The following is a 27612-nucleotide window of genomic DNA, read 5'->3' on the forward strand; positions in this document are numbered from 1 at the left end:
AACCACTGAGCAGGTTATCAGGCCTTGTTCTGTCGAGAGAGGGGCGCCCGCTACCTTTCCAAACTAAATTTCAAGGAACCTGGGATTGGTAACCCTAGGTCTCCTGGGGGCAACCAGACGTGGTCTCCCTCTCACTGTGCTTAGAGAGGCATCAGCTTCACCTCACTGATGATCCCCAACAAGGGTGAAACACGTGTATGGGGTTGCTGGTGGTACTCTCGTTCAGGTTGGAATTGCCATTGCATTTCGGTGCTGGACTACCCCAGGGCAGGACAAAGACTGATATGCAAATGGATATTTCCCATCTGTGAAAGGCACAGTGAGTAAAAGCAGTGGCTGCGAACTCTCAAGTGGTTAATAACCACTGAACAGGTTATCAGGCCTTGTTCTGTCGAGAGAGGGGCGCCCGCTACCTTTGCAAACTAAATTTCAAGGAACCTGGGATTGGTAACCCTAGGTCTCCTGGGGGCAACCAGACGTGGTCTCCCTCTCACTGTGCTTAGAGAGGCATCAGCTTCACCTCACTGATGATCCCCAACAAGGGTGAAACACGTGTATGGGGTTGCTGGTGGTACTCTCGTTCAGGTTGGAATTGCCATTGCATTTCGGTGCTGGACTGCCCCAGGGCAGGACAAAGACTGATATGCAAATGGATATTTCCCATCTGTGAAAGGCACAGTGAGTATAAGCAGTGGCTGTGAACTCTCAAGTGGTTAATAACCACTGAACAGGTTATCAGGCCTTGTTCTGTCAAGAGAGGGGCGCCCGCTACCTTTGCAAACCTAATTGTTGATTGTGTCGAATGGTAAATTGTGACACCCTGTATTGCCCTTATGTTGTCTAGTTCTGATTCCTCCGTCTTCCAATTCTCGTTTTGGGTGCCCTGAAGCTAAACCTTTGGCGTCCAGCTCATGTGCAAATCACAATAAATAAATGAAGTAAATAAATATATTGGGATCTCCTACATATCTATGCAACCAAGTGCATTTTCTTCTTCTTCCATTCTCAAAAACGTGCTGTGAAACTGACCTGTTGTGGCTGTACTTTTTTAAAGGTTGCCTAGGAACCCATCCTGGGCAGGATACCCTTCCCACTGCATGTGTGGAGTGATTTGGTTGTTGTGAGAAATCTGAAGGGGTCTCACCCGCTAGTCCCCCGGGGATCTGTCATCCAGGTGGCCAGGACACGGCCATCGCTATTGGATCCAGTTCCTGGGGGAGGACCAGTGTGGGAGGATCACCTGGATGAGCGGTCTTCAGGGAGTCGAAGTGGCACACTGAAGGGTGAGACGCAGCATCCCCTTCCTTATAACACCTTTTCCCCATCCGACCTGCTAGGATACCTAGAAGCTCAACCCCCCTCTTTTCCAACACGAACACCTGCTCACCGACATTTCATCATGAACGCCAACGGACTAACACCAGAGCCGTATAGCTGACATGTCCCAACACAAGGGTCAGGCAGAGCCAGAATTAGTGATAATTACACTCACCCTACTTTTATCCTACTTCCCCACATGGATAAAAGGCGGAGCACGAAAGCACACCCTGAGCAAGGCAAAACGCATGAGGAAGCAGCCATTCTGAGTTGTCAGTTCAAACTGAGGAGAAAGGTGGCAAGACCAGAGAGGGTAACAAGGAGGGAATTGCCCTTGCCCTTTTCGAAGAAGGACCACGACTTTCAAGAAGCGTCGAGGAAGAGAAGCATAAGACTAGGAATTGCAGCTGACGAACGGTGCAGTGTGTGTCAAAAGTACACAGTACCCTCCTGCATTGATAGCCAAGGTGGGGAGAAGCGATTGACTCCGTGGTACTGCCCTTGACTCCGATAGCAAAGCAACGCCAGTGAGTTCAGCACATCCGGTGAGTTGGAGAAACTGATAGCCGACCGGACTGTGTTACTCTTAAGGTTGCAAGCGGCAACATTGCATGAAGAAAGAAAACTTGTTTGCAATTGAACTTTATGAAACCGAAATAGATACCAGATACAGAGCGGTCCGGCTCCACGTGGGTGCTCACTCTAAGGTCTATGTTTGGTATCCAACTGAGCGTGTGAGAATGACTGAACTGTGAAATCGAAGTGTTCATGCAGTGGGTTAAGTTGAATCCCATGCACATTCGAAAGTCTTCGATGGCCTGTGAACTGAAATTGGTCTGAGCCTGGCTCAGGGGAACTAATTGTATAAAAGTAGATCTGAACCCGGAAGAGGGGGATCCTGGTTAAACCGTAAATCACTCAAGAAGATATTTCTGTGGCTAGTGTGAATCCGACTGAGGGATCCCTGTGAATTGAAATTGGTCTGAGCCCAGCTGAGGTGGACTAAGTATATGAAAAAGGATCTGAGTCCGGCTGAGGGGGATCCAGGGTGAAGAGTCAATCGACTTCAATATTTGGAAAGGAACTTTTTTGTTGTTGTTTCTGATATATCAGGCCCTCTGCATCAAGAGACTTTGAATGTAAGAGACTTGGGCACAGAAGGTCCTGATATTAGTAAAAGGAACTGTGACCTCGTGCCAAAGATGCCCAATAGTATGCTGTGCTCAAGTGACCCGCCTTGTCCCGTGCTAAAAATGTGGGGAAGGGAGGCCCCCCTGCCTAAACATCCTGACTTGTCATTTTGTGAACACTTCTTCTTTTCCGTGCACATTATCCTACACTTTTTGTAGCATAGCGGTAAGGAGTGGAAATAGTTTTTTTTGTATAGGTCCTTTTTATTTGACTATACTCCACTAGGACTGTATTATTATTATTTGATGCTCGTAGCTTGCTCCCATCTTAGATTTAGGTTTGGATAGGCTCTTTTCCATCCCTTTGATAAAGGTCAATAAACACCCTTGAACTGTGATCGCTTGTGTCTGTCTTAAGTTGATACCATGCCTTCCTTACACTGTCCCTACATGCTTGCACTGTGCAGGTTTGTAAATATCTATGAGCTTTTGTATGGTCAGGGTGAAGCAGCATCAGGGCAGACTTTTTCCCAGAAGCTTCGGTCGGGCATCCTTGCATTCTTCTCCGTACTCTTCCTTGGGACAGCGGATCAAACCTACTTCTCTCTTTCTTCAAGGAAGCTCCCCGAGGTGGTGTGTATCAGGAGTGTTGGCGAGACATGACATGACTTGCATGTATGCAGTTCTTGAATACTTTACTTTGCTGTATTTGCAATGAGATGTATGAGACCAGGGGGGCAGCTACCTTCTAGTGCACAGAGGCGACAAAGACCACACTACCGTCCATCCTTCCTTGAAAACCCCTGAAAGATAATGATTCAACCACAAGCAATATTTCCTTCAAGAAAGCACGTTCTTCATCTAAGAAAAAAGTACAAGAAGCATGATTTGTTTCCATGTCTGGAGAACTTGCCTGGGAACATCACAAAGCAAGGCTGTACGAGGGTGCAGCTTCCTTGTCGTTGTCAACCAATCCCCAATCTATAGTCAGAGGCACCACCATTGCTATACCAGCGCATCACCAGACATGCAGGTAACACCCAACCTCTCAATAATGCTATAGCTTGCGAGCCTTCGGCAGCTGTTTAGCCAGTCAGCACATAGATGGTCACATTTGAACGTGATTTTCGTGCTTTCAGAAGAAATCTTTATGTTGACTTTTTAGTAAGTAGTGTTTCTGTTGTTCCTTCCAGTTTAAGAACCATTGTATGTTTCATCCATTGCTTTGAGGGAATTGCACAGCCAGCCATATCCTCCATCTCGGTCTGCTTGATCACTTTCACCAAATACAGTGTTCAAACTGAGAAATATAACATCTTCCCTTTTGCTTGACTTTGTGGTTTCCACGTTCAGCAATTCTCTGACTCATTTGTTTCTTCTGCCAAAAAATATTCGGTTTGCTTCGCAAATCACGAGAGTACATTATGCAGGCAGCACACATCACTTTCACAGGCTGCTCTTTGAATGCTACACGGCGAAACAGCACCACGTCTGGCCACTAACGTAAATGCTCCTTAGAAGTGAAGTAGGTGCAGCAGCGGTCCTCCATGTTCTAACAGTGAGAGAGTGCTGAGAAAGAGTGCGTACAAAATGGCAGCCACCAGACAGGCCTACCCTGGAAATATCTAACGTTGTTGAGGATTGGGACAGCATAGGCTGGACAAATAATCCACTTTAATAGATGTGCTGTAGGCACTGACAACGCAATAATAACATGTTACCTGAAGAGTGGCTCATATTCAAAATATTCAATAAAAAGCCGAAGAAAAACAAATTGTTCATGCAGTTTTTCCAAAGCCACCTCATTTTACGGACATGCAAGCCTGCAACCAGGATAAACTTCTAGGGAGAGCACATAAGTATGACTGGCGAGTAGTTTAATTTAGTAGAAAGCCATTGAGCAGTTGTAAAAAGTAAAACCAAATCAAATAACAGGAGTCCAGATTAGTTATGTGTTATGCTTTTCTGTATCCTTTGTAGGTGTTTAGACAAAGAACCATCAAAACGTAGTGATGGTTACTGAAATTTGATTCAGCCAGAAGCCACTCAGGCCTTCTAAGCGCTGCACCATAGATCATCTCCCAAGTGTCTGTGAGTATGGCGAGTCTCATTTTTGCACCTGTAAAGGGATTTCAGCTGCACTAACCTCTAAAAGTGGTGGTTTTTTTTGCATTTTTCAAACACTGGAAAAAAGGTATTTATGGGTGCTGATTTCAGCTCAATAGCATCACATAGAAAAGATGGACAATGTGACAAACACCACACAGATTTGGAAAAACCCTGCAAATGGAGTGGGGATAATAAGAGGTGTGGATACGACCACCACTTCTGAGGAATTTGGTTTAAGTCTTGCAGCTGATGACTGGAGAGATCTCAATGGTGCGTATTTCTTTAGGTAGCTCCTCAGATAGTTTGCGCCCTCAGCCCATAAGGTTCTTTGCAAAGTACACATGATTCTTGCCTGCGGCATAGGGAACCAGTGCACGAATTTCAAGGTCTCTGTAATATTGTCATGGCTTTTCTGGCTGTGGATTAGGCCGGCTACTCTGTTTCGATAATTATGTGATGGTCTTGAATTCACTTTTTGGGGAGGCCTAACTACAGGATGTTACAATAGTGTTGTGTAAAAAACATGAAGGCCAGTACTACCTTGACTATGTGGGTTAAGTCAAGGGAGCGCAGAATTATTTTAATCGTGTAGAGTTAACAGTGGTAGGATTGGACTCCAAATTATTATAAATGATTAAGTTCTGTGTTTAAATGCAGAGGTTAGGGGGAATTTGGAGACAAGTGCAAGTATGTGCTACTCAGAGGTGATATATGGGGGATATCCCCAGCTCCCTCCCCACTGCCCAGACACATGTGCCTCCTGGAAACCCATTTAGGGGTCCAACTCTCTGTGAAACAGACCCAGGGTGATAGAGCAAGGGAAAGAAACCTTTTGCCACCATATGTAAGAGCGGAACACACTGTCAAGTTCAATAGAGCATCCGGTTCCCCATACACACCCCAATCTCAGGGACTGCTCTTCCCCAACTTTCCACTTGGACCTTGGGGCAGAGCATGATGGGTCCGGATGTCTGCCGGCAGGCTACGATTCACAACTTCTATGGTGAGAGAATCCTTCCTGAAAAAACAATAATCAAGGATTGCACCAGGCCCCAACAACCCCCATACCTTGATAAACTTGGCTAGACCAGCTGTCTATCTCTGCTGTCGGCTGTGCCCAAGAGTGGTGGTGATGTGCGGAGCTGCACGAAGAGACACCTTCCCCCCTGACTCCAGAATGGACTTGGCCTTTTAGCCAGTGGTCCGACCCAAGAAAGGAAGTCAGTCATCCAATCACAAAGTGGAGGTGTGACACATTTCATCTGGTAGTGGGGATCTCCCCAATTTATTTTTTTATTTAGGAGCTCTACTACATTGATTCTGCCATTAAGTCAGTTCTACTAAATAGCCTCACTTTCAGACAACCTATCAACAGCCATATAAAAAAACAACCCATGTCAACTTTTTTCTGGACATCTGTAATTGGTATTACCCAAATTGGTCGTTTACAATTGTTCAAATGAACAATTGACCGAATATATATTGGTTTGGTAATATATATATATATCTGTATATATATATATATGGGTTTTGGGGGGTTTGGTGTTGGGTGGGAGGTTGTGGGGGGTTTCCCCCCACATATATGGTACAATTGACCTTCACAATTCGGTCAATTGTGAAAAGGTCAATTGTCATTCGAGCAGTTGTAAAACGATCAATTCGCATACAACCCTGTAATTGGCTTGCCACCTGCTCTTAAGACACATAGTACCTAACATCAAAGTATGCAGAGACAAAAATCTGCCCATGCAGAATCTGATGGTGTGGACCTATAAACAGTCTTTAGAAACTAAATGTATGTTCGCAGCAATGGGTCCACCCCTTTAGAAAGTGCTCTAGCTGATTTGTTCACTTGCCCAGCGCAAACCCATTTTTGGTTGGCAATCCTGCTGCAAATGTTCTAACAGTGTACACATTGGAGAGGGATCGGTGGGGTGGGGGATGGAGGCGGTTATTCCTGACCATAAAGGAAAGGTTCCCTTCAAAGGATTTCTTTCTAGCTTAGCTAGATACGAAGGTATTCTAAATTTAGGTTTCCCTTTTTTAGAATAAAAATGGGAACACCTTTGAAGGTAAACAAACAGATTTAAGTGATTAATTGTGGATCCCCATGTACTTCAGTAAAATGTACGTATAAAGCTATTTGGCGTTTGATATGGCGGCCTACAAGGAGATATAGCTATAATTTCCCATATACCCATCTGGTGTCATTTGTATTGTCAACTGTTTTCCAGTGACTCCTGCAACTGTCAGAGTGTTTGTGTATTACTGTCTGTGGCTGGAGGTTCCACTCACAACAAAACTTTGGGCCCAGCAACCCTCCATTATCCTTTCATGGGAGGGCTTTACACTTTCCCAGAGAACAGGGCATACCCCTGATATCCAGGAAATATTCGAATGACAAATGTCTGAGGAATAAAACAAAAAAAGTTAGTTTAATGAAATTGGCTTTCATTTTTTTCTATCGCAGACATTTCTGTCAACCTGCTCCCCTCTACCCCCATACTTTTGTCGGCACACTTCGCCTTGTGATGCCGACTCATCCATCCCTCTGTGACGCCAGTTCCCTTCACTTACGTGCATGGGAACCGGTGCTGCAGGGTCCTTTTTATGTTGTTATTTATTTTGAATCATTGTTGTTTAGGGAGCAGGGGACACCCTCGCAACCGCTGATGCCATTGTAGTCAACAAGGGTGTGGGGGACCCTCCCGCAACTTCTTCTCCCCTTGTTCACTACAATAGCACTGAATGGGATAGATGTTAAAACATTTTGGCTGTTTGAATTTTTCAAGCCGAAAGTCGAACAAATATCCCATTTGTTTTTATTTTATTTCAGTGTTTTTTACGGATACCCATACCCCCAGGTGGGAGGGTGGCAGCCAGTGCTTCAAATGAAGCTCCCCCACTAGAAAGAAGAAGTCGCATGAGGGGATAATGACTGCATTTTTTGTAATATCAGGCAAACAGGAGAGAAGGAAGTTTGATGAAGCTGAGGGGAGGATCTTCACTATGGAAGAAAGGTCCAACCATCTTGAATTGAATAATGATCAGGTACTTCCTTCCTGAGATGCTTCCTAACTTTCTGCAGACAAGGCCTTGGGAACAGACATCAATAGACAAAAATCTTGTTAAAGCAAAAAGGAATGGCCTCTTGCAGAAGGCTTTCAATGGACCAATCTGCTGTGGACAAATTACTTTATAAGTGGGCGGCTCCCTCACTTAATTGAATCATCACGAATGCTCACCTTGTACTACACAGAAGATGATTTGTCTGGAACTGCTCTGGGGTAAAGTCTGTTCAAAGATCCCAACCACTGGAGTGAACAAAGATTTCCAAGGAGAGAGGAGGCCCTCTCCCTATCCACTTCAAGGGAACATTTGAACTGATTTGCTGTTGGAAAAGGCCTGCTGCCTAGGCACTGGTACCCAGCTCACTGCTTGTTGAAGTGGAAAACCAGCATATGTCCCTGGAAACCTTTCTGGCTGAGAAAGGCAGAAGATGAACTCTCCTTTCCTCAGACACGCAGTCCAGGGTCTCACAGCACACCAAGGAACTGCTGTTGGAAAGTCTGCCTGCTGGTTGGACCCTGGTAACTAGGAGCCACCAGCTGAAGTGGCCACCCTGTACGTGTCCCAGACAACATTCCACATTGGGAAGGGCAGATGAAGGAATCCCCCTTCCTTAGAGACCCTCAACAGGGCCTCACAACACCCCTAAAACAAGAGAAGCTGCCTTTGGATCACTCTGCAATGTTGAACTGCTTCCAGCATTTGTGAGAACCTCTGACCCAAATATCGCCTGGCTGTCCTGAGCTTCTTGGAGGCAAGTGCTGTTGCCGCTTGTTGAATAACACCACTTTGCTGAATCCCATCACACCAGCTCGACCACCTTGAACCCGACGCGACTCGCTGGAAAGCACCCAGAAGCCCGGCTCGACAAGTACCAAAGAGAGTACCCCTTTCAACCAAATGTTTTCATATTCTGTGTAATTTGTATAGGGGGTGTGTTGTTAGTGCTGTTATTAGCCCATCTATCCTTTTAGTTTGATTAAAGTCTTGTACTTTTGATTGTGCAATTCCATTTTTTTGGTCCTACAGTACTATTATTGTTTTGGATGTATCCTGGCTGGTTCACGCTCCGCTTGCTAATTTCAAGAGGTGGAGAAGGTTTCATGTTATGCCTGTTTCACTATTATAATAAAGCTAACTGCTGGTGTAATAGTAGTGTAAGGCTGAGTAACAGTTTAGAAACCACTACTTATGCCTGTACTCCTGCAGAGCAGTAGTCATTTCATCACAGGTGGTCGGAATGTTCTGGCAAAGGGGAAGAGGCTATCCAAAGGATATTTTGTCTCTGCCCCCACGGTGCTACCCTCAGTTCTTGCTCTGCTATCAAACACTCCTCTGACATCTATCGCCACCTTGAAGACCTTGACGTCCTTGATCTCACCGAGACATGGTTCAAAGCCAGCTCCGTCACTACTTTTGACACTCTTCTCCCCGAGGGCAACAAGATACTATACAATCCCAGGCCATCTTGGCCTTTGCGGCGGAGTGGCTCTGATGTTCCCAGAGTGGGTTCCTGCCTCCATCATCCCCACTCAAAACTACTCATCCTTTGAAAGCTTAGTCTGCAGGCTATCTGTCTCGCCTACCTTCTCTCTTATTCTCGCTAACATCTACAGGCCCCCCAGACTGACCTCCCTCTTCCCCTAAGAATGGCCGGACCTGTCCTCCTCTCTTCTTGCCTCCTCCCCCAAACATATCTTCCTTGGGGATTTTAACATCCATCTTGACTCTCCTGATGGGGCTACTGTACTGTTTCATGAACTCTGCTACTCTCTTTCCCTCACTATCCTTCCCTCTGACCCAGCTCACACTGCCGGATACACCTTGAATGCTCTCATCTCAACAGACATCCCACTCTCTAACGCTCTTACTAGCCTTCTCTCCTGGTCTGGCCACTCTCTCCTCTCTTCCCAGCTTGACCTCCCCTGTCACCTGATGATGCCTCCGCCAGCACTGCCAGTCTCCTTCTCTGTCATTCGACCAATGAAGTGTGTGTCAGTCACTGCATTTGCCTCTTCCTTCATCCCTCCTCCGCCCCTTCACTTCACTCTTCTCCTGACTCTGTTCTAGCTAATCTCCATTTCTCTATCTCTAACACCGTGGACATCCTTGCCCCGTCATGAGGATCCGCATGAAGCCTGCCTTCAAATGCAACTCTTGGTATGGCTCCTACTTGGCAGCTTTGAGAATATAAAGCTGCTGAGAGGAAGTGGCAGGCATCTAGCTCATCCTCTGACAAACTGGCCTGCCGCCTTCTCCAAAGGTAATATCGTCTCACCATCTGCTCCAAGAATAGGGCTCATGTCCAAGCACGCATCACTGGAGATACCAATAACATGTTTAAACTTTTAAAAATCTGCAAGGATTTTGCCAATCCTACTGCTCTCTCTTCCTCTTCTCCTCCCTCCCAGGCCCTCTGCACTGCACTGCCACACACTTCTCCAAAACTCTGGACATCCTGTCTTCTCTGTTATCAGCTCCCTCCCAAACCCCCCCATCCCCTACCCTCCGCCCTTGTCTCCCTTGGCCCTTCTCCCCCCAATACTCTCTTTCTCTTCCGTTGTACCAGACGTGATCTTTAGAGTTGTACGCTCTATGAAATTCTCATCTAAACAGGTGCTCACCTGCTCCTCCAGAACAATCACGGACAACATTGCCTCTCTTGCCCCAGCCTTGGCTGACCTTCTCTTTCCCCTGGCCCTTGTCGTCTTGGCCCTCCCAGCACTTGCCCACCCCATCTCTTTCTGCATTCCACTCCTGCGCTTTTCCAGCTACCCCCTCCCCTCTGCACTTACAACCTTGTCTTGCACTTGCACGGTAGGATTGTCACATGGTCACTATAACTTTTTGTGTTGTTCTACTTTCTTCCTATGTACCACCTCCCCCCGACCCGCATAACTTGTCTTGTGACACCTGGAAACACTTGTGTATAGGCGGCAAACAAATGTTAAATAAATAAAATAAATAAATTGAATAACTGGCGAAATAGCAGTCCCTGAGTTGAGGGAAGCGGTAGGAGACATCTGGTACAGCGATAGAAGAGGGAGACGTGACCAGAGCCCTCGGGAGAGAGGACCACAAGCCTGGTATGAGACAAGGAAGAAACAAAGACACAACCCTGCTGAGGGGTATATCTTATACACTTACTGTTTGAGACAGAGCGAAAGGAGAGCATGTTGCTGCAAGATTTCCGATGCCTATATCGCAGCCCCGGGGCACAGTTGGAGAACAGAAACGAGTATCCGTAGCCTGATGAGGCTGGAGGCTCTAGACCTGGAGGTCGTCTTCAGCCAGGTGTGTGATATAACCAGCATGACAATGACCTTGAGAAGCAGGAAGAAATATTTGCATGTAAGCACAAAGTAGTAAATACTTTTGCAAGGGGTGAGAAATTATTGTTAATAAGGTATACCTAAGGCAAGGGGCTGAAAAAATACTTGCTGGTATGAGTGCACTTTATTCATGTCAGGAAGGTAGAAAGGTGACACAACGCTGGCAGATGACAACATCAGGGCCAAGGAGAATCCCAAAATCATGAAACTTAATTTAAAAAAAACATGCTGGCGTTATATCCTGGGAATGAAAAGTTAAGAAGCGACCTGAGCGCTCTATATCTATGAGACTGAGTCCAACCAAGAAGCTAGTTTACTGCTAAAGCTGAAATTCTGCGTATTAAATTAGGGACATCCTGACAAGAACTGGAGTCCTAAGATAGGTAAACGTGAAAGAGTCACACTCAGCAATCAGGTTTTGTATAGGCAAATGCGCACCTGGGTCAAGTGAGGGGCCAAAGATGGATAGGCCACTATTTCTTCTTAACAGAGTGCCTGGAAAACGGTGAATTCATTGTATTTGATTCAATGTTACATTACAAAGTTGGTTTATTCATGCACCACATGCATTGTGCATTGAAGCCCTTTTGCAATCACTGTGCATTTAAACAAGCAAAATGTTTCTGGTCAACCTACCTGTGCAATTTGGGCTTATTTTATAAATAGATACAGCATGCTAAATGAAGCAAATGAAATAACATCATAAAGCTAACCAAAGAAAATCAACTTCCAAAAATGATTCTTGATATCCATACACTCTAGTAAGAAAGTAACCACCTGAACGCCACTTGCATCTCGAGTGGGTCAAGCAGTAACAACCAGCCATTACAAATAACAATGCAAACATGTTTCCTGAATGTAAGACTCAAACGTAATGTACGTCTTGACTACCGCTGTGTATACTGGCTGGCCTGCAACAGCTCAATGCCTGAAGTAATAGTCAAAAATGTAAAATGTCTGCTTCAGTGAATTTATGTCTTTAATTATTCATTCGTTTGTAGCATATTGATGTTTTTTTAACTGTTAGAGGGGGCCATGAGAGGTTCATTTTGTAAAAATACCTGTGTTAATGTTGTGGAATGTGGTATTAAATGGCTCTTAGGTGAGTACACAATGGATCCTAGATTCAATTTGATATTTGTTAAAACGTTTTTTTGTATTTCTTCATTCAGACTGTCAACATTGCATCTCTAGGTAGATGCCATCCCAATGAAGGGGGGAAGGAGGAAAGTGTGATCTCATCCTAACGGTAGCACAAGAGGTTCTAGATGGACCCATGTAATGTGGAAAAAGAAAGACCTCTAAGCAGAGACATGGTGGAAAGACTCTATAGCCGGTGGGAATAAGCCTGAAACTCGAGGTCAAGTAAGAGCCTTCTTGGAATAAGCTACAAACCGAAAGTCAAGTCTGACACCTGTTAGCCAAAATCTGGAACATTCGACCAAGTCAGTGACTTGCTGGGAAAAGTGTGAGGTCTTGGGTCAATTTGCACAGGTTGCTAAGATAACAGGCTGAATCCCACGATCTCAGCCAGCATTCCGAGCAGCCTGATGGCTGCTTCCCCCACCCCTCCCCATCTTCCCTTCTACCCTCCACCCTCCCTTCCTCTCGGGTTCTCTGGTCTCCTCCCAGCTACCTGATTTCTTTCAGCAGCGGCTGCGCAACCGCCGGCGCTCCAGCCTCCTGTGCCGCCATGGAAATGGCAGAGGGGCTCAGTATGGAGACCTACCTTCCTGATCCATGGTGGCCATCTTAAGTAAGTATTTTGTTTCAAAGAATGTGACACCACGAGGCTTCCCGTTCATTAAAACAAAATACATTGCTCTTAGCACCCTGAGTTTCTGGATTTAAAACATAGGGTGCTAATAGCAATAACACCCGATCTACACGAGACCACAAGCATCCCCAAACATGTTTCAGCCTTGTTGGGCCTAATCCGTGAGGAGTAGCTTGGGTCTCTAGGCCCAGCAGCACAGGGCCCACGTCTGGGCATACCCGTCCCACTCGGAGTGACTACAGCAAAACAAGAGGTGATGGCTGGAAGGTTTAGAATTAATCTTAACCTCTGGCATTGCTCTAACCCATGAGTCTCGTGAACTGAAAGTCGTCCTTTGTTCAACCACCCAAACTTAAACAATGAAACTGACCAAAGCTGTATATATGTCTCATGCTTTGAACAAATTTTACTGACAGGGTCACTATTCTGACAGAGGAATGAGCACCAAACCAAGTCTGCATTGCATGCTCAGAAGGAATGAACGTTTGAATTACTAGTAGAGACATGTTTGATAAATTGGTCGTCATTTTTATGTTCCCAAAATGCACTTTGTTTTTATGCAAAGTAGCCAGCATCCTATATTCAGGACAGGCACATCATTCAACAATTAGCTCTACCCTAGTCCCGCCCACACTACTGACATTTCAGCCCCATTCGCCCCCACACCACTGACAATCCTTTTGCGCGCGTGAGGGGCCTGGGGGCAGTTTCCCAGTACATTATGTCCATTTCCAGCACTGGTTATAATGGTATCTCCAGTGGTAGTAGCAAAATGCCACCTGAATTACAATCTGGCGGATTCAGTCTTTGGAGGAATACTGGTGTGGTATTCCACTGGCATACCGCCAACGGTAATTTCCTCCAGCAGAACTGCAGAAAAGCCTGCCTGTTTTTACCTCCACCAAAAAGGTGAAGGTGACACTTTTAAAAATGGCAAGAAACAATGCCTTTGTTTAACTGTACATAAGGGAAGAGTGGGAGCTTTCCATCAATACAGTAAAATCATTTGGAGAATAGTACGTGGTGAATCACTATTGCCCCCTCACCACCATGTCCCGATGATGCATAAAAGGGTCAATACTGACCCTGTCTTACATTAGAATAAATGTAGAGTGGTATTAATCAATACTGTACCGTTTCCACCTTCACACTAAAGGTGGGAACAGGTAGAAACACTTTTAAAACAAATGTGTGTACATGGTTTTGGAAGGAAACCGTACACATTATTTAAAAAAACCAAATACATTAGATATTGCATTTATACAAAATGATTTACAAATCATATTTCACATCTCATACATTTTTTTTTTAAACAGAAAAAAAAGAATAAATAATCACACTGCCCAAAACCTTTATAGATAGACCCGTTTGATTCCTAAAAGACACGTCAGTTTAAAGAAATGCATTTAACATAAAAATGTCATCAATATACCTTAGAATTGCCATGGTTAAGGAGACCCAAGTTCCAGTTAAAATCTGATTCTATCGGTACTCTTGACTATACTGCCTTAAATTATGGACAAACCTGTTAAAATGCGTATAGCTAATTAAACGCGTCAGGGGGAAATTCATTACCAGATACTCCAGGGTTTCCAGCTTCTCTTCGTCTCTACATAATCTGCAAAATATCATTGCTTTCTCCACTCCCTTGCAAGCTCCCTCTACTTCCTTAGTTGGTTGGAGATTAAAATGGCATCTCAAAAACGTCTTCCTTAACTTAGAACAGGGAAATCTTCTGATGTACGACTCGCTCTCATACAAAGTTTTTTTCGTGCAAGAGCACAACTAGAAATAAAATGTATTTCACGTCCCACACCAGACTCTCATACGTTTTTATTCTGCATGGAGTCAAATCAAGAGAGTCAACAGAACGCTCCAGCTGATGTAAAATGGATCTACACTTTTCAATCCATTCAACATTGGAGGGTAAGCTCTAATTTTTCATAAACATTTTCAGATTACAAAATAACAACTGCTCTGGCAGGGATACAATCCTACTATAGAAAACCAACAATTTCCAATTCAGCCGAGCCACCATAGATAACAACCCAAATTCGTACCTGATGATGGGAACTGGAACACACTTGGGCAGCTCCAGAACCTTTCTCCAGATTAGACCCTCCAAATCCTGCCAGTCCTTGACTTGATAGCAGGTTAAGAGATCTATATCAGAAAGTAATGCCGGCATCACCTTTATCCTATAATAATATCCTATAATAATTAACCAGCGGCAGCCAGGAGAACTTACCATACTTGGAATTCAATCTTTCCATCTGGGATACATAGATCCCACATTTCCTCTTCATGTGAGTCATATGCTCCTTTCACCTCTGACCTTTATATATAGAAAAGCCCAGATATGTATATCTATTGACCGCATCCAACCGGTCTCCCTTGATTCTCCATGTAAAGGTGGCTTTCTTAGTTCCATTCTGGCAAATCATAACCGCTGTCTTATGAGTATTTATTGATAGATCATGTAGATCCATAAAATAACTTATAAGAAAGGGGTAAACCTGCAATTTTAGTCCCTGGTCCTTTAGGTAAAGTACATTATATTAAGACAAGGTGGACCAGTGGAAAGGGATGACACATAAAGAAGGTAATTCATGTATTATTTGCACCAAATAAACAGGATTTGTGCGCCATTCTGCCCGCAAATCCCTGTTTAACAAATGGGGATATGCGGGCAGAATGGCGCACAAATCCGGTTTTTTTCGGCGCAAATAATCCATGAATTAATGTGACAGTTTTCACTCAAATATAAATGTTTAATATTTAATCAATATAAATTTCACATAATTAATGTATGTATGATGTAAAACCATAAAACCAAATAATTAATTCCATCAATTTAACATTCGTATCTCAAACAATCACTCTTAAACCCATACTCTCACTTTCAAACCATCAACAATAAAACCAATTTGGCATGACAAGGCAGTGTAAACTACTGCTCTTAATACAATCTTCCTTAGTTTTTGCATATACTAATGACCCGGTCCACAGACTGTGAACTGGGTCATTAGTATATTGGATCTTCCTAACATCCTCACCAGAAAACCCATGAGATTTGTTCCTTTTCTCCAGTTTGAACAATTTTTAATTGAAGAAAGTAAGAAAATGTGGGGGCTGAGAAATAATCAGTTAGTTCTTCGTGGCATAGAAAGGTAAGAAAATCATACAGATTCCTCTTTAGTATGTTGATTAACCCTTGTCTCCATAATATAGGATTCCCAGAGTTATTAACTATTAAGTAAGTTGCTGTAGAGATCTCCTATTCAGAGAGTACCGATTGAAAAGTGTCTTAGAGGCGAAGATGTAGTCAATTGTGTAGGCTGAGTTGCCGATCTGCATGTTTTTGATAGATGTTTGCCTTCCTTATTCAATCCATTCAAACATAAGAAATTCCATTCCTTCATTAGACTCATCCATCTCAAGGAGTTACTCTGCACTCTATTTTTGTAATTCTCCTTCAAAGGTATACCATCATCCCAGTTACCACCAAAGTTGCAATTGAAATCTCCCACTATGACCACATCTTCACCACCATCCACGCGGAGCCATTCCTGCAGTAGGGCCTCTACCCAATCTATGAGGTCAATTCTATGTTCTCTTTATGGTTTCAATACACATTATTAATAAATCCTTATGTAAATCCTACCCCTCCTGAGTATAGGTTATCGCAATTGCCAAGATCCCAGGGTGATCTACTTTCAGCTGCTTGCAATTCCACTTGAGATCCCTACTAGTGGCAGTAATGCGACCACCCGATGGGCTTCCCGCTCAAACCCCGCATAGCCAGCTGTATAAAGACAACATAGCATCTAAAAAGGGGCCATATTCAGCCAGACCTCTTGAAGGTTTATAATGTGAAATCTCTTCAGCAAATCTAAATCTGTACCCGACCTTGAGAGGTGGCTGAAGCCCCTTGTGTTTCAGGAGGCCACAAACACATTTGAATCCTATGTCTGAATTCCGCTCTTCGTATGATCGGAGGCTAGACATGCACGCAGCCCATGCCAGTTGCTTTCTTTTATGATGTTAGTACCCACCGGTTTTTCAATTGATATTGTCCTCACTTGCATCTGCCTCAGTGGATCATTTTCAACTGCTTTGGAGATAAAGTCCCTGCCACCCCCATAAGTCCCAGCAGGGCTTTGCCACTGAAGCAAATCATAAACCATTATCTGGAAAGCCTTGACCTCCACCAGAAGTAACTCAAACACATATTTAGATTTATAAGAAGAAAAACAATCTGTCCTAGTCAACTAGTATTATGTCACTGGAATAGATATTTCTCAATGGAGGAATATTTGCCAATAGATCTAATACATTTGTGTGATTCAAAATTACTTTTTGTTTTGAAACAAATACTAATTCCAAACACGATACACCCTATACCCCCACCTGCCTCAACTGAGAATAATCATGAATTGACTTAGAATGCAGAACAAGATTACTTTTCTCAGAGACATCTTTACGATTGACCATAAGGGCAGAGTCATGCACAGGTGGCAGAAATGTATGGATCGTTATGGGTTTAGAAAGCATTTCAGCCAGGACCAAGCCACAAATGGCCTACCGGACCCTGCTCTGCATCGCAATTGCTTCCAGTTGCGTCCCCACCCCTCTGCCTTGCCTGCCAGCCTACCTGAATGATGATGATGAAGATGATGATGATCCCGTCCATTTTGCAAAATGGACACCATCATCCAGGCTTTAGAGATGTTTGAACGGTTTGATGTTGGGTGCCGGCAGCGCTGACCTGGGGAGGTGGAGGTGATGATGCATTGCCTCTTGCCTGCAGCAGGCCCTGATCCTCAGGCTGAATGAAAATCACACTATGGTGTGATAATGAATCTGCAGTTTCGATTTCCCCACACACTAATTTCAGTCAGCCAGCCCGCCTGCATGTGCTGCAGACGTGCATTGTTGTGTGACATTGTGCCACTGCTGGCCTGCCTGGCAACCTCACGCCTCAGCCTGCCCTTGACGTGCTCCATCTCTCCCGCTGGCCTGTCCTGAAGCACGGAGCTGCCCTTGCTGCACTGCGGCTGCCCCATCTGAATCAGACAGAGTCGGACACTGACTCTCTGTCAACTTACTGAGGTAAGAAGTAGTAGTTTTCTTGTGGATTTTGTTTGGACTCCATTGATTCTCTTTCATCGAGTCGAGAGTCAGTTGGTATGAACAGCGATAGCGTAATATATTTATGACTGTCTGAATCGATGACTACAGGATATTACTGGCACATTATATACATAAAGAAGTAAAGATGATATTTTCATGAATTTCCTCCCTAACATTCTTTTTATTATGTTGGCCAGGCTTGTTGCCACCTAGGAGGCAGCAGGCAGGCTGCACTGCGGGCAGTACCTGGTTGTGAATGATCAGATCAGATCAAGCCGAGTACCGAGATAATCTAGCATGGTGGTAAGGGTGCCACTGCATTCCTGAAACACTGCTGGTCTCTATCTGCTGGCGGCAGCCGGCTTCTGCAATGTTTATGCAGTGGAGCCCTCTGCTGCTGATCAACACTGGGCACCCCACCAACCACTATATGTTAGCTCGCTGCTCACCTGATCTTCATGGGGTGCCAGTGCACCATCCATACCCATGCTGCCATTCCCACAACCCGGTCCTCATCCGTGTTACTTCACAGCCACTGCTGCCCAGGACTGGAATGTCTCCCTATGACAAGGGGATATCTTGCAGCCTCTAAGCCAGTATGCTCCTCAATTGTTGCCACTGGTCTAAGACGGGCCCCATGGAGTCCCAAAGGGTCATCTTGCCACATAGATCCCAGGTCCTCCACTCTCTCTGGCTCCAACAGTTCAACCTTCTTCAACCGTTGCTCCAGGCCGTGTCATGGCAGGACATCCAGGAGGTGGCACGACCTGATTGTCTGGCAAAATTCAACATTCCAGGCCTTCATTATCTGTGAGAGTACTAGATAAAGTCATCCCGTGCAGCTTCCAATTGACAGTGAAAGTCCAATCATAGAAAAACTGCAATGCTTTCAAAAAAATGTAAACATTAACTAAAGTGTGTGTCTGTGTGTGATAAATGGTGTATGTTAACTGCTAAAAAGGTAAGGCTAAAACATTCTTTGGGGGAATGTCCCCTTGCTAGGGCGCATTTTTTGATTATTACACTGCCCATGCATCTGGCCAAGCACTTCACCTACATTTATATGCTGCACACAAAGAAAGACAGCAGCATTGACAATTGAGGGCTCTTTTTGAGCTCCAAGCTACCCCAGTATCCTGGCTCTTTATTCTGGTGCAGATCGCAACCAGCCATACAACTTGTCTTTTGAGTATTTGTTTAATTAACATCCTATAATTTACTGTCTGGTCTCAGTGCTGGGAACATGGTGCAGGACCTAGAGGCCCTTTCAAGATGTGTGCATTTGTGTCATGATTATGAGCTATTTGTTGTTTCTGGTTTGCCAACAATATGTGCGCCCCCTCTACTGAGATTGTAGAAGCATCAATAATCTGATCTTTAGGATGGTGACCACCCATGAGAGTGTCAAATTACAGTTATCCCTCTGTACCTTATCACAGGAGAAATATCCAGTTCAATATCAGTGTCACCTGTAAGGGAGACATGGTATCACAAGTGAAGACAGACACAAGAGATGCAAGGTTCAAGGTAGTTTATTGAACAACAAGGGTTGGAAAAACTCACATCTGGCCCTATATCTAAAGATGGGAGCACGCTCTATCATCAAATAATAAATAACACAGTCTTAGTCATGTCTGTCAAAATAAAGTGGCCTATACTAAATAAAGCTATGGTCTGCCCTTACACTATTACAATAAATGGGTGCATGGAAAAAGGTGTATGTAAAGGAAAATATGTGTAGTATAACATAAAAGATCCAGATGGGGGAGCCAGCTCTCCTCTCCACGTTGGACAGCATGGAGTAAGGCGTACCACATCATCAGGATGACACGCTCTGGCTCAGGTTCTCAAAACAAAGGCAGTTCAAAACGTGGATCGAGGCCCGCCTGGCCTGCCTCATTTAAGTCACTTTTCTACCGTTCCAAAAGTTATTTCACAGTTCAACAAAAAGTTCATGTAGGTCTCCCTCCGTTGGGCTCGGACCTCTCAAAGCTTCAGCAATTCACATAGGGCTCGCTCAGCTGGGACTCGGACCTCTCAATCACTGCACTTGCAGGTGTTCCCTTCCCCAAGCTTAATTCACATTTGTAAGGGTTCCCTTCCCCTAACTTATCACACTTCCGGTCTCCCTCAATCGGGGTCAGACCTTTCACTCATGACAAAGACTTTCGAATCTGCAAGCCTTTTAATACAGACCTCCACAGGACCACTTCAACTTTCTCTTCAGATCACACTCTTATGTTATTTGCTGCAGTGTCTCTTGGTCTTAGTAGTTCAGTACCTTAAGCACCAAAGTTCAAAGAAATCTTTCTCTTCAAGCATTCACCTTTTCACTTACCCTTTTTCCTGGATTAATCTTGACCATTACGCATTCTGTAAGCTCACATCAGTACTCGCTCAATAGCGACTTTCGCCTGGGGACTGTCGCTATGCCGGACCACTCTGTTATACTGTATCGCTATTATTCGTCTCTTGCTCGTTTCATTTCACCAGCTGTGTTGGTTTCTTTGTTCGTATCCTTGATTTGGGAGCCAAGGACGATACCACAGCTGCAGCATCACATCCCCAACTTGGCCGTTCACCCGGGATGGCTGCTGGTATATTTTGAATGCAATGTTGGAGGCACTGTTCTCTTTCGATCTGTCCTTTTAGGAGTCTCTCTCAGTTGGGGACCCCTCCTTAAAGTTTCTCACATGGGTCTCCCTCAATCAGGCTCAGACCCCTCTTGATTTACAAAGTTTTAAAGTCTTTGGCCTTCATGTCCCAGAATGCACTTATCTTATTTTGCTCCCAGTTCGTCAGCTCCCTTATACAGCATTCCAGGGTATTGGGAGCTGCAGAAGGTAAAGGGCATAACTTGTTAAGGTCAGGGTCTCGCTTGCTGCCCCTTAAAGGCATGGGCTTTCCTGTTTTGCCCAGGGGAGGAGCTCTGATGTGGGCGCAGCCATGTAACCCCAAGCTGCCCCTGGTTTGGCTCCCTGGAATTAGAACTCCATCTCCACACTGCAGCCTCCCCCTGTACTCACAGGCCCAGCACTTAAGCAGTCTTTCTTCCTCCAGGGTCTCTCCAGCTCGAATTCTCTCCTCTCAGCCTCTGTGCAGCATCCCCAGCTCGCTCAAAGTGTGTTTCTCTCTGTGTGTGTTCCACCTTTTATACTTCCTGGGTTTCAGGTTGGAATGATTGTAAAGGGAGGACTGACCTTGCCTGTCTTCATTGCGGGACAAAATGGCGACTGCCCATAGAAATCCCTGGTGCATTGGTTTCTATGTGTAATCTTCATAGCTCCCTCTCGCCTCTTCTTCATCCCAGTGGTTTGGTAAATGGGATTTCTAGAGTGGAGGTAGAAATTGTGGAAGATGTAGTTTTTTTCGAGAGGTGGTAAAAATATTGTCAGAAAAAGGGGAATGATTTTGTTGTTATGAGATATAGGGTGTTGGGTTTGTTCTCCTACACCTGTCTTTGATGTCGTTAACTGTTGGAATTGGGAAGGGGGCAACGGGACAAGACTTACAACAACCTATAAAGGTGGAGGGTAGGGATGTGTTGTGAAGAGGGGGATTCGGTGTCTTGCCATCGGATGTGTCAACGCCACTCCCAGAAGACCCCTCACCCAGGTGATCCTACCACTTTTGCCCAACCCTAGGGTGTGAATCCAAAGGTGATTGCCCTGCCATGGCCCCCTGAGCAAGAGATTCCCGGGGTCTAGATAGTGAGACACCCTTTGGTTTCTCACAGGTCCCACCAGCAGGTCTATGAATAGAAACAACTCCAGACACCTATTTCTGGGGTAAGGTGTCAACAGTGAGGTAAGGTTAAAGGTTTGGATGCTCCCTCAGCCTATAGCCTAGCCCAACAAGACCTCCAATTGTATTTTAATGCTGCCACAACCTGAACTTTCTGTTCAAAGGTTTTGGATAGGGTAGACTTTGCATAAGGTCACAGTAGAAAACATTTTGGTCAAACCTCCCCACATTTGTCACTAGAGTTCTATGACGTGTTTTTCACAGTAGAGCTAACAATGTGCTTGTGTGTGTCCCTATGTGGGATCACCAAGTCTTGTTTGGACACACACACGCATATATATACATGCATAATTAGGTCAAACTAGTGCATTTGTACATCTTAGACGCATACATACTCACATAGTCAGTCACTCATGCACTTATATTTGTTTTCTGCACATGCCACATTTGTTCACTCCTACTCCCACACACATGCCTAGTACATGCCGCAGGTGACGCCATCTGAATACAGCAGGACGTGATGGAAGAACTTGAGGAGAGGATGACGCTAGGGTGAGCCTTCGCGCTGGGGGCAACATGCTGACTAGAGTGGCCAGATTATTGCCATGGTCTGAATGTTCTAAGCAGGGTGAGGTGCTAGTTTTGGATGAGCTAGTGATGGACATGCCCTGGAATACGGGATTCCATGCCATGGATATGGGGAGTTTAAAAAGGAGCCTATTGATTTTGACAGGGAGAAAATGCCCAGAGATGGAAAAGTGGGATACCGGTCAATTCTAAGAGCAGCGTGTTCAGTCAGTGCGCGTTCGTCTAAGAGCTTTGATTTTTACCGATTTCGGCTAAGTTAATTAATTTCCATCGTGGCCTCGACACAGCACAAATGATTCGGAACTTAGCAGCATGCATGTTATAATTTTCCCCATGACACTACAGCATCCTTGTTATTGGAGCACCACCCCTTCAGTCAGGTGCAGATTGTGAAGAGGCTTGATGTAGTATACATTCAAACATAGCGGTGAGAACATGTACCGTAACCAGTCCCTTTGTGAATCAGAACTATACGCACATCACTCAGGCAACAGGCCGTCCATTCAGATAGCATATTCTTGAGTCACATCTGATGTGTTAGACAATAGACACACTGGCTTGTCCGCAGGGTCTCCATGTCACAGTGCCACTCACATTCACCCTGCCAATACTCCTAAACAGTACTCAGGAACCAAGGAGTTTCTATTGCCTCCCATGGCATATTTTAGTCTTTTTTAAAGACATAAAATATATATGTCTACATTTAGATGCCTACCTGTTTTGTTGGCTCTTTATTACTGTACTTAACACATGTATATTTAATAATGTGACAAAGACATACTCAAAAGGAATGGACAATTGTCATCCAATATCTGTGTTGTCATTATTGTTTTATTGCTAAACCTTCTAAAAGGTAAAGACATTGCAATGCCAAGATTCAGATAAAATATATACATTCGTATCCCCCCCCCAATTATTAATCGAATCAGGAAGTGATGCTGCTTTATGCCGGTGCTCCCTGAGGAGCACTGCTACCTCCCACCCCCCACCTAGGGATCTGTTTAGAGGCATTGCTGTTTAACACCTCCTTATTTTCATGATCTTGCAACGCTGTCAGTTGCATTCTCAGCCTCCTTAAAAATGTTCTAGAGCTACAGTTCTTCCCTGTTTTAGAGGACTTGATGTTTTTAGATTTCTTTGTTAGTTGCCATGGGCGACTCGTATTTTTAGAGCATCCCAGTCCTTCCTCATCTGAGATCACCATTGGAGTCAACACAGCTTGCATGAATGGTGCGCTCAAATTATCGCTCTCCTTATCCCTTTTGATATTTTCTATATCTTTGGCAACTCTCGAGGTTCTGCCATTATGAGAAATTGATTCATGACCATTGATCGTATTTGCTGTCCTATTATTCTCTGCACAGCTATATTGCGTGATCCGACACCACATTGTTAAGAATGACAGAAGAGAGGTCATTTTCATTTATAACTGGACGATTACTGCACAGATGACGCTCAGCTGTATTTTCCATAGGATTATTTTGTGCTGTTATAAACCCCTCAATAAAATTCATTTTTGAATGTAATGATCTTATTACAGCATCACGCATACCGTAGTTAAGATTATCGAATGACCTCACAAGGGAGTTTGATACATAGTTAAGAGCCGATATCTGGTTCCCTCAGAGCCAATCACAGGTGTTCTCTTTGCACCAATACTATTAGATGGGGGCTACACTTGCTTCACTTTCGAAGAGTAACTTTGCCTCTCACTTGGAGCTGCATGTAAAACGCATCATTAGAGTTTTATCCAGCAAAACTCTAGATGCAGGATCAAAGATGGGTTCAATTGGCCCGAATATGTCAAGCGATTTCTCCATAGTTGCCTTGGAAGCACTAGAGCCTCACCCATCAATTCCGTCAACACTCAGCGTAGATTTCAATTCTACAGAGAGAAAAACACTTCTTGCCGGTTCTTGCGATACTACTGGAGCTAGGATAGAGATGTCAGAAACAAGATCTGTTCTATGTAAATCCACTTCATTTGCTACTTGTACATTGTCATAGACAGTGTGCATTGACATTATATTGTTTATGGCAGTCGCTGAGTCCTTTGGCAACTCAAAGGGACCTTCCAATGCCCTGCCAAAGAACTGGTTATTTTATTTGGCTCAGTCGCATCCGTTATTGCGGAGAGGGATTTACACCGACTCAAGTGGGTTGCATTTGTCAACTTTCTGCACCCCTCAGATAGATTAGTATCACTTTCCTTTGGCTTTTCCAGGGCATGCATCCCTATCTTGCTACGCAAGGCATATGAGGCCATAGTTAATAGTTAGCAGTGTCGCTTGCGGATGTAATACACAAGACCTATCATGTCTTCAGTAGCTACACTTCCAAATTCTGCATGTAATATTCACACCAACTTCTGAGAGCAATAGGAACAGTGAGGATTACTCACCATCATCTCAGATGCAGTCACACCAATCCAGCTCAGGCTCTGCGTCACACCGCAGACTACTGCCGACTACACACTCCTAAGACGCACTCCACACGGGGCGCTCCATGCTGTCAAGCGGGTTTAGCAGAGAAGGGTGTTGCAGGTAACAATGTCCCCTCTGCAACCGAGTCTCCACAAAGAAAGTGCTGTATAGGAAGAAATCAGTTAACCGCTCTGCCGACTGCAGACTACACCCTCCCAAGCTGCACGTACACTGTGATGACATGTGCATGAACATTTAGGACCGCCAGTTTAAAAAACTACCCTTTTGGGTTACCATTGGTGGAGCTAGTATTTCTGGTATTTCTCCAGAGGTATTCCAGTACACTAAATAGTGTGAATGACTAAAAACCACCAGCAGAGGCTGTATTTACTGCCAGCGGTATTTCAATTAAAAAGTCCACCCATTTTATAATGACGCCTCAAAAGAATGAATAATCAGTAAGGCAAAAAAAATAGATATATAGTGATGGGGCATTGTCAAGTATGTTCTCAAAATGGCGGATAAACCAGGTCCAATTCGACAGGGTAGGCAAACATGCCAACCATCCCGACTTAGGCGGGAGACTCACCTTTCAGTAAAAATGTTGCTATTTTCTCGTTCTACCGCCTAAAATAATTCTAGCCCCAATGCATTCCTATGGGAAAATGTACGTCTCCCGATTTTTGGTCCAACGAAATCTCCCTCACAGGTGCACCGTAATGCTGGCATGTATGAGTAGGGTACTTTTGTTACATGGCTATCTGGTATGCTGGGCATGGATCTTGGCTTTACCAAAAGGAGAACCGTCAAGAGTAAAGCTGGTAGGAGTGTCAGTGTCCTGCATAAATGCCAGGGCAATGTGGTGCCACTAATTGCCCTATCGGTAGTCCCCCCATGTTAAGAGATTTATCAATTCAGAATAGGTCCTACAACGTTAAATGCTGCTGACCCATGGTGCTCTCTGACAGACCTCTTTTGTGAAAAGACGGTTTGGAAAAGGTTCCTTTGTTTAAGGGCTTTGCCATAAATAAACCTCAGAAGACTACATTTTTTTGTAGTGGAATATTAGTTTTTATTATTGGTATACGTAACTTCACAAACAGCAACTGCACAGTATATTGTCACTACTTATCATTGCATGCTGTGACCCTCACATGGCGTCAGATGTGCACCCCCCCATATCCCACTATCCCTACCCTGGCATTCACATCCCTCGGTGTAACATCCCTTGCTCTTATTGGAGTTCCCCCCTTCCCCTCAAAGCTGGTGTGTCATTCATTTGCATGAGACCTCCTGTGCACCCCCTATTTGACCCCCTTCTCTACCATGTCCCTCACCGTCCCCCATGTCGGGTTGACTGGAACAGTCAATGGCAGCTCTTCCATCAATATAAGATCTCAGCGGTGCCCAGATATCTTTTGGCCTGCTGCTGGACGGTAACGACGCCGCATATTGTGTTTCCCTTATTTCAGAGTATGACATAACATTCAGCCAGTGTTTATGTGGGTGACGGGCCTCCAAACCATGAGCTGGCAATCAATGACCTTGCTATTACCGATGCCTTGCCCATCAGTCTGCTTGTTGTCCTACTTCACCCACGAAGACCCTCAGTAGCCAATTCAGGTGGGTCCCTGGGACCGTATCTGCAACCATTTCCCTCATGACTCCTATATTCTGCTACCAAAATCTTTGTACCCCAGTACACTGACATGCCAGATGCATGAAGTCTCGCCTGCAGCGTGTGACATTAAGCACAGTCTTCCGCAAATCTCTCTGGGTAATAGGAGGGGAGTGTAGTACTATCTGGTGTAGGTAATTATAGTGTGTGAGCCTATATTTATTTTTCATGGCTATTTTCCTGGTTTCTAGGCATGCCACTTTCCATTGGTCAACCATGATGACCCCAACTATAGCTCCCTACCACTTCACCCGCTCCCTGTCTTGTGAATCCAGTCTCTACTCTTTAATCATTCTATAACAAGCTGATACTATTTTGTTGTGCCTGGGCGGTTCTACTATGTATTGTGAGATCAGTGATGGGAACTGTTCCCCGGGGAGTCTTGGCAGCCACGGTTGTATTTCGTTTTTCCACCATGATATGGGGATAGCGTAATTTCGTTCCAGTCCCCACCTTTTTTAAGCTGTTCCATTGAAAGCAGCTTTCCTTCCACAAACATATCCTGCAGTGTGAGTATGTTCAGTCCCTTAAAGTGTGACTCGAACGTTCCTTCAAAGGTTATAGCTATCCCACGCACATCATATATTGAGAATTTCAGGGAGTAAAAGAGTTCCTCACCCATCCCCTTAGTTATACTGTCCATGCTAGGCACATTGTGATCACCGGTTGCACTTCCTTCCTATGGTGTTGTCGTTTGCCGCATAGTATAGATTTCAGATTGTCCGTACAAGTCCTTTGATGATGAAAAGACTAGATTTAGGCTTGACCTCTATCAGCGCTAAAGTCATGTCATGGCGCCCAGGTCAAGACTACTCTACTTATTGATACATGTTAGAAGCTCTTCAGTACTGGGTAATATTATCATTGAAATGTCTGCTAGGCCAAACTCAGGAAAGGCAATGTGTTGACAATATATAACAGTGATCTACTGTGCTTAGGAATGGTAACTTTTATAAATATCATGATAGTTTTATAAATGTCTGCTTAAGGTGCATCTACAATCTGCAGTGGCAAACTGGGGCTACAATAATGATCTGATGTATGACCAAAATCTAAGAATTGGTTTACCTTGCTTAACAGGAGCTGTGCCTACGATAGGGGCCAACAACCTGTGGCTCTTCAGATGTTTAGGACTATTAATCATATGATCCTCACCATTTAATATGCTTACTATGGCTGATAGGCGTTGTAGCCTGAACAATTGGAAAGCCAAATATTGCAGACTTCTGACGTATGGGGTACAGGACGTACTTGTTGGATGAACAAATCAGAAGTAATAAACATTCTCATAGAATTCCAAGTGGGTCTCTAC

At 44.5% G+C, this 27612-nt stretch overlaps 1 protein-coding gene across 4 annotated transcripts in view; it reads right to left on the reverse strand.

The window, feature by feature from the left end:
• The window catches only part of BCAS4 (breast carcinoma amplified sequence 4), a 963459-nt gene that overhangs the window by 645232 nt on the left and 290615 nt on the right, over positions 1–27612 (reverse strand). The window contains exon 3 of one of the 4 annotated variants that reach the window (XM_069651168.1): positions 10803–10948. The exons of the other annotated variants lie outside the window; for them this stretch is intronic. Within the exon in view, the coding sequence (XP_069507269.1) occupies positions 10823–10948 (126 nt within the window). The 3' untranslated portion in view covers positions 10803–10822. Of the gene's footprint in view, positions 1–10802; positions 10949–27612 lie in introns of those variants that run through there. 4 annotated transcript variants of the gene reach the window in all.

The sequence above is a fragment of the Ambystoma mexicanum genome, chromosome 3p, assembly GCF_040938575.1.
Source record: "Ambystoma mexicanum isolate Mex_15411 chromosome 3p, UKY_AmexF1_1, whole genome shotgun sequence".
NCBI lineage: Eukaryota > Metazoa > Chordata > Amphibia > Caudata > Ambystomatidae > Ambystoma > Ambystoma mexicanum.